This window comes from Takifugu rubripes, chromosome 15 (assembly GCF_901000725.2).
Source record: "Takifugu rubripes chromosome 15, fTakRub1.2, whole genome shotgun sequence".
In the NCBI taxonomy this organism is placed as follows: Eukaryota; Metazoa; Chordata; class Actinopteri; order Tetraodontiformes; family Tetraodontidae; genus Takifugu; species Takifugu rubripes.
The window spans coordinates 3,883,737-3,895,639 of NC_042299.1; the positions used below are offsets into that span (position 1 = coordinate 3,883,737).

At 41.7% G+C, this 11,903-nt stretch overlaps 1 protein-coding gene across 1 annotated transcript in view; it reads right to left on the minus strand.

Moving 5' to 3' along the window:
* Nucleotides 1–6,837: 6,837 nt before the first annotated feature.
* Nucleotides 6,838–11,903, minus strand: part of stip1 (stress-induced phosphoprotein 1) — a 6,077-nt gene continuing 1,011 nt past the window's right edge. The window contains exons 2-14 of the mRNA XM_003976276.3: nucleotides 11,412–11,621; nucleotides 11,179–11,320; nucleotides 10,501–10,642; nucleotides 10,228–10,384; nucleotides 9,993–10,119; nucleotides 9,166–9,268; nucleotides 8,792–8,912; nucleotides 8,570–8,666; nucleotides 8,356–8,480; nucleotides 7,890–7,926; nucleotides 7,707–7,810; nucleotides 7,293–7,465; nucleotides 6,838–7,198 (exon numbers count right to left, since the gene is read on the minus strand). Coding sequence (XP_003976325.1) covers nucleotides 7,126–7,198; nucleotides 7,293–7,465; nucleotides 7,707–7,810; nucleotides 7,890–7,926; nucleotides 8,356–8,480; nucleotides 8,570–8,666; nucleotides 8,792–8,912; nucleotides 9,166–9,268; nucleotides 9,993–10,119; nucleotides 10,228–10,384; nucleotides 10,501–10,642; nucleotides 11,179–11,320; nucleotides 11,412–11,621 — 1,611 coding nt within the window. The 3' untranslated portion in view covers nucleotides 6,838–7,125. The remainder of the gene's footprint in view (nucleotides 7,199–7,292; nucleotides 7,466–7,706; nucleotides 7,811–7,889; nucleotides 7,927–8,355; nucleotides 8,481–8,569; nucleotides 8,667–8,791; nucleotides 8,913–9,165; nucleotides 9,269–9,992; nucleotides 10,120–10,227; nucleotides 10,385–10,500; nucleotides 10,643–11,178; nucleotides 11,321–11,411; nucleotides 11,622–11,903) is intronic.

The window sequence follows — 11,903 nt, forward strand, 5'->3', positions numbered from 1 at the left end:
TTTGTAGACTACCAGACTGTCTTTCCAGGCTGTATGATACCTGTCTATTTTACAAGAATACCACTTCCTTTCTAGTCTGCGCACTTTCTGCTTGAGGGTCCTGATATGTGAATTATACCAGGGGGCACACCTCCTCTGATTTACTATTTTCTTTTTCAGGGGGGCTACAGCATTATCTGAAAGACATCTGCTATAGTAAGACTGTGCTCTGAGCATAGAAGAATCCTTAATTATAAATGTAAAAGTGATCAAAGAATGGTCTGACAGGAGTGGGTTCTGAGGGAACACTGACACATGTTCTACCATAAGTCACCATAAGTCAGAACTAGATCTAGGGTGTGGTTGAAGTTAAGAGTTGGTTGGTTTATCTGCTGGAGGAAACCAACTGACTCAAGTAATGAGATGAAGCCATTTCTAAAGCTGTCATTTACAACGTCTACATGGATATTAAAGTCTCCAATGATAATGACTTTGTCCGTTCTAAGGACCAAGTCAGATAAGAAATCAGAGAACTCAGACAGGAACTCTGAATGTGGCCCAGCAGGGGGCCGATATACAACTACAAACAGAAGTGGCTTTTCTGCCTTCCAGTTCAGATGGGTGATGCCAAGAGTCAGGCTTTCAAATGAACTGGAACTCTGTTTTGTTCTAGGATTAATTAATAACTTGGAGTGATAGATTGCTGCCACTCCCCCTCCTCAACCAGTAATACGAGGAATATGATCATTAAGATGGGTAGGAGGAGTAGATTTATTTAAGCTAACATACTCCTCCTCCTGAAGCCAGGTCTCAGTAAGACAAAATAAATCAATGTGATGATCCGCTATCAGGTCGTGTACCAACAGGGATTTACACAAAAGAGATTTAATATTTAATAGTCCACACTTAATTGTGATATTAGTTTCTCCAACTTGTGCTTTAGTATTCATTTTAATAAGATTATGGTGATTGACCGCTCCCCTGCTCTGTGCTTGGTGAACTTTTAACCGTGGAACAGAGACTACCTCTATAGTGTTAAATATGTTATTGTTGGTGGATGAGGGTTCTATGGAAGCAGCAGAGAGGTGTGTAAGACTACAACTCTGCTTCCTGGTCTGGACCTTGGATTGTCAGGTCAGGTTTGATGTCTTGAGATGTGGTTTCCTAACGATAGTTAGCTTTCCACTGTTGTCAGGATGTGCTTTGACAGCCTGTAAAGGCTCTTCCTGATGTGCTGTTGGTCAGTTTATGCACAAGTTTAATCTGCTGACTCAGCTGTTCTTTGTTTCTTGTTTTTGTCTTTTTTCTTTCCATAACTCAATAAAACCTAAAATAGATCCAGATCTGCTGTGGTCTCATCGTCATCAGTGCTGCATACGGGAGCCCAAACTAATTAGATTATGCTGATAAATGTAATAACAGCCATGTGTGCATAGAAAGATTTATGTTAGAGACCTCTTTCCTTGATGATCTGAGAGAAATAGCTGCATGTTTTCTCTGATCCCATTAAATTACGGTATGTTATGAGTTCAGAGTGGCAATAGCATTTTAGCATGTAGCATGTAGCATTTTTTTTTTGTGTCAAAAATAAAGCACTCCTTAAAATACTGTAACCCCTTTAAAGTAGTTATGTATTCCTTACATGAAAAACTGACTGACAGAGTTCAGGGCTGATTCTGTTCAGATTTAAGTGTTCAAGATTTAAATATTTAGTGTAAACGTCAGCAGTTTTAAGTTTTGGGCCCGACCCTCATTTTGCAGTCATGAAACATTTCCTATTTCTTCATCGCTGTTCTGACTCACGCAGCGACACAGACAGATCAAGAGCACCTCTTTCATTTCCAGGCTGTCAGACTTTAAGAGCAGAAATGTGCAGTGTTGTGCTGCAAAGCCACATTTTCACACAGTTGAGACAGGACCTCCATTTATCTTCTTTCAGCTAAATCAAAGGAAAAGTTGAGTTTTCTACATTAAATTCCACTTTTTTTTCACCCTGTACATTTCTGTCACTCTGGTTGAGAGGTTAGGGTTGCAGCCCTAATCTAAAATATCAATACTGACACCCTCCTTTCAGCCCTCTACCAGTTTTTCCTTCCTTATTTTCTGTCCTATTGTGTTTTTGAGAACACACGTTCCCTTGTTATTATTGCTTTGATGTAACTATTGCCTTATTGATTTTATTATCTTATGTTGTTAACAGCAACCTGCTGAAGGGACTAAAGATGGAAATTAGGTGTTGGATATAATCTTGCATATTTGCATTTATTCGTTCATTCATATTTGTTGTCCCTATTTTAAATAAATAAACTTCCTGTATTTGTGGGGCAGCGGTGCTCGCATTCCCAGACTCTTGTTTTGCAGGAGATTCATCGTGTATGAGACTCACTAACTAAATGTTCTGCACAACAGCACTGTGACAACGCCTGTAATTGCAGCAATAATTGTGTTCTCACCGTGTGGATGATCAGGGGCTGAACGCCTGCGAGCTCTGCAAGCCTGCAATTCTCACCTGCTGCTAAAAGCTATTTTTTTCCTGCTGGTCATCGGCACTAACCTGGCAGCTCTGCTCTCATCCATTCATCCAAAAACCGGATCCTGAACTCCTCTCTGACACACATTTTTTCCAGCTTTACTCAACTCTTGTTTCCTCTTTGAAGATGTCGTTGACCCCATCAGAAAATTCATCAGAATCTGCTCAAAGTGCTGAGCTACCTGATTGGATGCTGACACTTTTTCTCTACTACAACAGTTTATTAACAGAATTTTATGGCTGGAATCTCTTCTTGTGTCGAAAGGAGTGATTGTTTCAGAGGGGAATCTGCTCTGATGATGGCAGAATGATTTTGTTGTTTTTGAGCCATCAATGATTTTCTGTCAAAAAGGGGAATTGTCTGTTATTCATTTTAGGGTTCTATTACTTACTCTAATGAATGATTTGATTTTCATTAAAATATGTTTGATCAACTTGCATTTTATATTCTTATTAAGGCAGAAGCCTGACAGGACACTGAACCCACAAAGCAGACCACGACCAGAAAAGTCCTTTCCAAAAGAAGGTTTATTCGGAACAAAAAGCGCACCAAGCAAAACTTGCAGGTGAGGCCCAAACGAGAGCGGGCTGGATCCAGGAAACAAGGTTGAACATGGCAGGTGAGGCCAGAAGCAAAAACAAAAGGCGATCAGAGAACTCCAAACAACTAGCTTCTTTCAATTAGAACGAGCTAGTATAGAAATACCACTCTGAGTTTAAGCGACGAACTGGCGGCGCATGAGAGGATGAGCTGCAGATAAATTCTGCTGCTCCTGATGACCTGACAAGCAACAGATGAGAAATTCCAGAGGAGGGATCGGAGAAATCTGCCTGCTAAACCCAGCCTGCACAGATGAGAGAAATGAGCACAAAAAACAGGTCAGTGGAAAAAAAAAAAAATCTGACCTCCACATCCTAACAATTCTAGCTGTTAGAGTGCAGACCAAAGTTCTATTAAAGTAAGATAGATTTTATATTTCAAATCAAATCAATCTTTATTTATATAGTGTCTTTTACAATCCAAATTGTTTCAAGGCGCTTTCCAGAATCCCAGGGCCTGACCCCAGACAAGCAACAGTGGCAAGGAAAAACTCCCCTTTAACAGGAGGAAACCTTGAGCAGGACCAGGCTCATGTAGGGGGACCCTCCTGCTGATGGCCGGCTGGGTAAAGAGAGAGGAGAGGAGAGGAGAGGAGAGGAGAGGAGAGGAGAGGAGAGGAGAGGAGAGGAGAGGAGAGGGAGAAGGAGAGGGAGGGAGGGAGGGAGGGAGGGAGGGAGAGGAGAGGGGAGGGGAGGGGGGAGGGGAGGGGAGGGGAGGGGAGTGGAGGAGAGGACGGGCACAGAGCACACACAAAAACACACACAAAAATACACTATTTATACAGCGGGGCCGGAGGTCGTCATGCAGCTCCAAAGGCGGCGATACCTGTAAATGAATAGAGAAGGGGGGGGAGTAGTTTAGACCCAGTGCGTATATTAATAGTTATACTTATGACTCCTCATATAACCATCATCTACATGTGATTTATTTATGTAAACATGTACTGTTGTGTTTTGCTCAGTTAGACACTGAATGTACTCCTTATCTAATCATCATCAGTGTGCTGACTGCTCAACCCGAGTTTTGATGATGTATGTGGGTTATGTAGCAATAAATTGTCTGCTAAAACAACTGGTGCCTTTGTAGTCATGACTCGGTCCATTCGATTCTGTTTTCTGAAGCAAAACTTCTAGGACAGCAGGACAGCTTTGACCATTCTTTGAGACATACATAATCTGGGGCTTCCAGTGTCTCATGACCTTGAGGCTCCAAGCCTGTTCCAAAACATAAGATACGTGCAGGAGGCACCTGGTCATAAATTTATCTATGATAACATTCCTGAATTGAGTATAAGAACTGGCTGTGAGCTCACGGTGGGGGCATAAGGCATCGTCCCAAGTCTGGAGAGGTACAGTTTGGTGAGCGTTTATGTACCTCAGAGACTGGAGGCAGTGCAGCGGCGACTTCTGTTCCAGTCAAATGATTTGTGATTTTCCACTATATCAACTTTGGATTTTAATCTTGGTTCATTTGGCTGATGTATTTTTGATACTTTCAATTTTAATAAAATCTGGGTGGCGTTTTAAAACGGCAACTTCTGCTACTCTGTGTCATTTTTGGTGCTAACACGAAGACAGGTACCTTCTGAACACGAGGTTTATTTTTTCTGAGGTTAAAAAATCCTGTCAACAAATTGGTGATAGAGGTAAAACCAGAAAAAAGGCTCTCCGCGTGGATGATGTCCATGCCAAGCCTCAGAACCAAGCAATCCAGGAGCCTCCCATGACTACATTATTCTCAACCAAGTCCTGAGAGAGATGATGGCTAAGGAGGGACAAAGAAATATGTCAGCGCAACTACACTGGACACCAGAAGCCAATCAGGCCTTCAAAAAATGTAAAAAGGCAATGGACACTACCGCCAGCCTGGCAACACCAGTACACTGACTGCATAACTGCAGAAGCTGCCACAATCCACCTGTACATCCGCCATGTAAATCTCCTGTCAAGCTCCATCCTTCCATCACTCATGAACATGACCCCGAGATCTGCAAAAGCAAAGATGAAATCCTGTGGTTCCCAACCAGACTCCCTCCGGCCCATGGCTACACCTAGAAATTCTGTTTATAAAGATTATGAACAGAACCGGTGACAAAGCACAGCCTTGCCAGAGTCCAACATGCACGGGAAACAGGTCTGACCAGTTGCAATGAGAAACTCCTGCTCCAGTGGTATAGAGATCGGGCGGCTCTTAACAGAGGGCCTCAGACCCCGTACTCATGGAGCATCCCCTACAGAATGCCCCGAGGGACGCATTCAAATGCCTTTCCCAGATCAATAAAACACATGTTAACCGGTTGGGCAAGCTCCCATGAAACCTCGAGCAACCTGGTAGGTGTTTGCAGAAGGTATAGAGCTTGTCCAGTGTTCCACAGCCAGGACGAAAACCACATTGAATCTGAATCTGGGACTGAACTATCGGCTGAATTCTCCTCTCCAGTACCCTGAGACCTTCCCAGGGAGGATAAAAAATGTGATCCCCCTATAGGTCGAACACACCCTCTGGTCTCCTTTTTAAAAAGAGGTACCATCACTCCAGTCTGCCATTCCGGCAGTTCCTGATTGCCAAGCGAATGTGCAGAGGGAAACACCGTGGCGGCTGGCCTGTGAAGATATTTTGACCTCTAATTAGCTCACCCGAGAAGATAGCCACCTGAGGGATTTGCTAAATTTCGGCCTTGATCAGCCTATAGTTTAGACCTTGTGTCTTATGGATCCTCATAAAATCATCTTAAATATCCACCTTAATCATTATAGCTATGATTTATGTAGACATATATCGATGCATATGTAAACCTGTATATATGAGAGAAGTGCAGCGGTGACTGTCCCAGTAGACTGATTTTGGTTTGTTTGCCTTATTATAACAATAAATACTATCGTATTGACGTGAGTGGCCGCAGAAAATGGTGCCAGTAGCAAATTTGTAGATGTTTTAAAATTAATATTCTACTAATAGGAATATTTCTGGACTGTACATTGTTGCAGATACACAGTTTAACACCCAGAATTTTGGTTATGGCGTCCTCGCTCCACAGTGAGCGCAATGCATCAATGTTACATCTTGACAATATTTGACAACCCACCCCCTCAAAAATTGGCTAAAAATGTTGAGATAATAGAAATACTCTGAACAAGATTGAATCTCTGTTCATGTGTCCAACAGAACTATCGGCAGTATCATCCCTCTGTCCCCATTGACAGTTAAAAAGTGATGCTGTTACAGCCACTAATTCTCCTCTTCATCATTAAAAAGATCAATGTCCATCTCCTCATTCACATAATCCATCTCCTCACAAGCTTCCATTCCTCCTACCAGTACCTCAGCATCAGAAGGCAGATGTTCCAGGGTTACCTTGGGGTTTGCACCCAGGAATCTATTATTGCCCACCACCTTCTTGGCCTTCAAAGCATCAACCAATTTTAGCCGATCATGGCCAGAGGATGAAAGTGTAGGACTCCATCTCCTGTGGTAGCACATCTGTGACAAGCCACAATGAACCGAGCAGGCTGGAAACCTTCTGGAACCTCGACTTTGTTTGGTTTTTGTTGAAAACTTCAGAATATTTGAATACAGATTTCAATAGTGGAATAAACAGGTAACAAAACATCAGAGCTCATTAGTTGGACACTTTACATCATGTTTAATATTTCTGATACAGCTGGACGTTGAGAGGCAATATTGCCACACCAGTCAGTTGTGCCACAAACAAATGAGGAAATTCAGCTCCAGGAAAAGTGGAAAAAAGTAGACACTTTTAATTTTTGACGTAGAATACAGACAATGTGGTGATCACACTGCAGTTGATGTCAGAGGTGAAATAATGATCAACGACAATAAATGTTTATTATATTCTTTTGCTGAGGGAAATTTGAACAGTTTACATGAAGATCTTCTGAGTTTTCACAAGCGGCTCTGGGGCTTAATATTCTAGGATGAGCAGACAAATACCCAAATTAAAGATATTACTGAGGATGCATTTGAAACATTATCCTGTAAATCTGCAATTTCTGTGTTAACGAATCGCTATCAGTCCAATGTCGATCAACTTCTGAATTTTCTGTGCGATGACTGGATTCTTTAAGTGACTGTGGATAAAAAAGAAAATAAAGTTCACATTAAAGCGTGTTGCTATCAATCATTCATGCAGAAACAGAGGGAAGCCAATGCTACCAAACCTACTCGCTAAGTGCCTGAGGGTCCTTCTGCATCTGTTCAAGGATCATGCGCATGGCGGGATCGCTTATAATCTTCTGGACCTCAGGGTCAGTCATGGCCCTCCTCTTCACCTCCTCCGGACTGTCGTCCCTGGTGTTCTGACTGATCACACAACGCTGAATTCCTTCTCTGGCTTCCTGAGGGCAGAGAGCAGAGGAAATTGAGCCATCAATCTCCAGAACCAGAGCTCCTTGCAACCAGGCAGCAGCCTGAAGTCATTGTATCAACACAGAGGATTTAAGTGAGTAAAGGAGGCAACAAATTTAAACAGCTCTGTTTGGGATTTCGGAGAGTTTAAATGCTTGCTGAATTCACTAAAAAGTAGCAGCCAAAATGACAAAAACATGTTGCTATAAGCAGCCGACATGTGTCAAATACCTTTGAAGAAGAGTCCAACTCCATAGCCTTCTGGTACACATCCATAGCTTTGGAATAATCCTTTAAAGCTTCTAAGGCAGCCCCTTTGCGAGTATAACCTTTAACTGTGGAAGCAATGGTTGTAATAAAGTCCATCCAAACTACAAAAAATCTGTTTGTTAAAGTCATTAAATTCTAACTTACTGAAGGTGGGCTCCAGTCTGATGCAGTCTTCACAATCCTGTTAAAAAACAAACACACTCCAGTTCAAATAGACTTAAATCTCAGGTTAAAAATCTCATTAGCTGTTCAGCCAAGTAGGAGAGGGTATAAAACAGTTGGAGCCTGCTCTGAATACTTTAGTCTACTGAGATTACTGGAATAAACAGAGGTGGAAATTCAAGATATTTTCAAGCATTTTGGGTCAACAAATCCCATTTATATCTTTAACACACGGGTTTAATTTCAGAGCGTCAACACACAACAGCAAGGTAACGGTGGATCAGACTGGCAGCAGCTAACAGCCTTCACTTCTATCATTTTGTTCTTTACTGTCCAGACTTACAAAAGACCAGCAAGACAGCGCTACATTTCATTATCACTTGAGCTTAAAGATTATATTAATTCTAAAATACAAGTGATGCTAAAATGGAAGGGCATAGCAACAGACCTTCAGGGCCAGTTGAAACTCCAGCAGCTTTGTGTAGCAGGCAGCTCTGTTACTGAACAGTTTGGCATCATTGGGGTTCCTCTTAATGGCCTCAGAGTAATGTTTCATAGCTGAAGGGTAGTCTCCTGTTGGACAAGAAGAGCTCACATTCACGTGTGTTCATATGAAAAATAAAAACTCAGACAAAAAATCTCAGCATTACATGAACTCAAACCTTTTTGGAAGGCATCATTGCCCTTGTTCTTCTCATCCAAGGCCAAATCAGGGTTAATGTAGGCTAGTTTCTCCTGCTCCTTTAGAATCTTCTCAGCCTATAACAATTACAGCATATTATTATTAGTCCCCTTTTTATAGACAACTCAAATCTGAACAGTGTGCAAACGCTGCTCATTGACCTAAATTACAGGAGAGAGGAGATAAAAATGCTGCCACCTACCTGCTGACACTTCTTCAAAACCTCAGGAGTGCGATGTTCTGCCAAACTTTTGTTAAAATACTGAATTGCTTCTTTGTATTTCTCCTGCTTGAAGTATGAGTTTCCAATCCTAGCCAAGGCTCTGTCCAATACAACATGACAATGTCTTGAGATTACATCATTAAACATTGAAAAAATAAAACAGTAATTGCAGGAATATTCACTTGTAAAGTGCTCTGCATTGCATTTTTTGAAATAACGGCGAAACAGCGCCACCTCGTGGGATGACACACTGAGCTGACTGGTTTAGAATTTTCCACCACTAACGATTTTTTGTTTTGATTCACTCAGTCCTGGACTAAAGATTAACAAAAGAAATTCTACCCAGAACTCACTTCGAAATGGGCCTGTAGTCCTCTCTGTTCTCTCTTCCAACCTCGATGGCCTCCACACACAACTCTCGGCACTTGTCAAAATCTCCTTTCTCAAAGTACACGGCTGAAAACAAACAGCAGAGTATGGAATAAATACAGTGGGACCTCTACTTACGAAATAAATTCGTTCCAGAAGTTGTTTCGTAACCTGAAAATGACGTAAGTAGAGACACGTTTTCCATGTAAATGCCCTAATCCGTTCCAAGCCCCCAAAAATTCGGACATAATTTTTTTAATAAATCATAAAAATGCATCAAAACATGTAACAAATACATGTTACAATTAAATTACCGCACAATAAATGTAGGAATTCAGTGCAAGGCTTCTCCAGGAACAAAATTAACTTTATTACAGGCTAATCTTACATTCGCCGTCATTACTAGCAACGAACGTTAACACTTGTGGTAACAGCGCCATCTAATGGACAAACATACGAACACCCACAATAAATAAAAGTGAAACGAAGGCGACGCTGGGATACACACAAACATGTACAGATTGACGTCCCTCCTAGCCAATTGGATGACAGGAAAATGCTACGCGATAGCCAATGGCAGAGCAGCTACAAGCAAGTTTGCGTTCGCTAAACTCCGCGAGCTGCAAGTAGCAGCGGTAGCGTGTTTTTGCCTTTCATATCCTGAAATTTCTTTCGTAACAAAAGAAAGAAATTATTTTCCCGTTGAAACGTTTCGTAGCCTGAAAATTTCGCATGTAGAGACGTTCGTAAGTAGAGGTCCCACGGTTTATGACTGGAGGCCAGGGTTTTACATGGATGGCTGTGCTTTTACCTGCTTTATTAGAGATGTAACTCATGTTGGTGGGATCATGCCTGATCGCTTCTTCGTAATGTTTTAATGCAGCGTCAAATTTTCTGTCCTTATATGCAGTATTTCCAAGTTCTTTTTCCTTCAATGCCTGTAAAAACACAAGATGAACATGATTATTTAAAAAAACAGTCATCAATCAGCAAAATCCTAAATAATAAAGATTTCTGATGGAAAAAAATAGATGGCATTTATTTACCAGCCTCTTATTTTCAGGAAGGTCTTCCTCTTTGGGAGGAGGTGGCTGCGCTTCTTTTGGTTTAGGAGGAGGGGCAGGTTCATCTTCTTCCCTCTCAAAGAGGTTCTGGTCCAACAGCACTGACAGTGTGGTCATCACCCTTTGATCCTGGAGCTTCCTGCACAACCATCAAATGATTGTATTACAAAATCTAATCAGAATCGCCGCGCTCTTCTCAATTAAGTCAAATATTTGTTATCCGAAAGTGAAGAAATGCTTTGCAAATGCACACACATGCCAAGCTGGGAGGGGTTGTTCCTGAGCTGCTCCAACAGTTCTCTGTAGCTGGGATCCGACAATAACTCACGGGTCTGAGGGTCGTTCTCCAGCTTCTGGTAAAGGTCGGGCATCGCAAAGGGGTTCATTATTGATTTTTCTGCCGTAAAAATAAAAACAGATAAATTCTCATGGCGTCCACCTTTCTTCTACAATTTGTGTCATCTCTCTGCAGTATATAGTTCTATTCTTATATCACAACACCGAATAATACCCCAAATCACTCTCAACGGGGTATGCTACTTCATAGGAAACTAGGGAAAAACTGTGCACTCTGCGAGCGCACACCTCCGCCAAGCAAGCACTTACAGAGAGATCCGAGGGATCTTTCTTTAATGGAGGGTTTCTCACCTTAATAGTAACTGTATAACTAGCACGATATATAATATAGTGCAATAGTAACACAAGGTTACATAACATAATAGGTTGCTTCACGAACAATGCCCCTTGCATTTGATCTTTGAAGGTCAAAGGTCATAAACCCTCTGGAAACAAGAACATCACCAAAATATAATCATATATTCCTGAAAATTTCATTAAAGTCCATTCATAACAGCTATTTTTTCCAACAAAAAAGGGCTGTCACAGTACAACTTCCCTTGACGAAGGAAAAAACTAAAGCTTAACTGCCCCTACCTGCAAGCCGGGCTTCAATGTTCTGTAAACCTTCTTTCAGTTGTTGATTATTTGGCTCCTGACGAAGTCCTTCCTGGTAAGTTGCTTTCGCCTCAGCTAAACGGCTAAGAAATTCCAAAGCAGCGGCTTTGCGAGAGTAACCCTGGTTGATCAATGTAAAACAGATGTAAGTCACCTTTGCAGTTTTAAGGCTGACAACTCTAATGGCTGGAGAGGTGATGGGGTTAGCTCACCTTGCCCCAGTCAGGCTTTAATTTGATGGTTTCACAGGCATCCTCAAGAGCTTTTTCATAGTTGCCTTTCTTGGCATAAGCAGCTGAGCGGTTGCTGAACAGGACATGATTTGAAGGGTCGAGGGCCAAAGCTTCAGTGTAGCAACGTACAGCTTCATCAATATTTCCTGCACTTAGTGCCTTGTTGCCCTGGTCTTTCAATGCAGAAACCTATGAGAGAATCAACAGTGACATTATGACAATATACAAAATAGTCCACTCTAAACTGTACATTGCTTATAAAAATCCAACTCCCTGTAGACTGCAGCTCTGACAACAGAGACGTGTTGAGCAGCTGCCACTGGCAGAGCTGAAGAAGTAGCAGTTTCAGCTGTTCATGTCATACAGGCCAGTCTTGGCAGAAAATTTATGTAGTTTTTCAGTAATTTATGAAGTGATCCTGAAAACTAGGTGACCAACAAGATACAAGAGTTGGACATTTAGGGAGTTTAA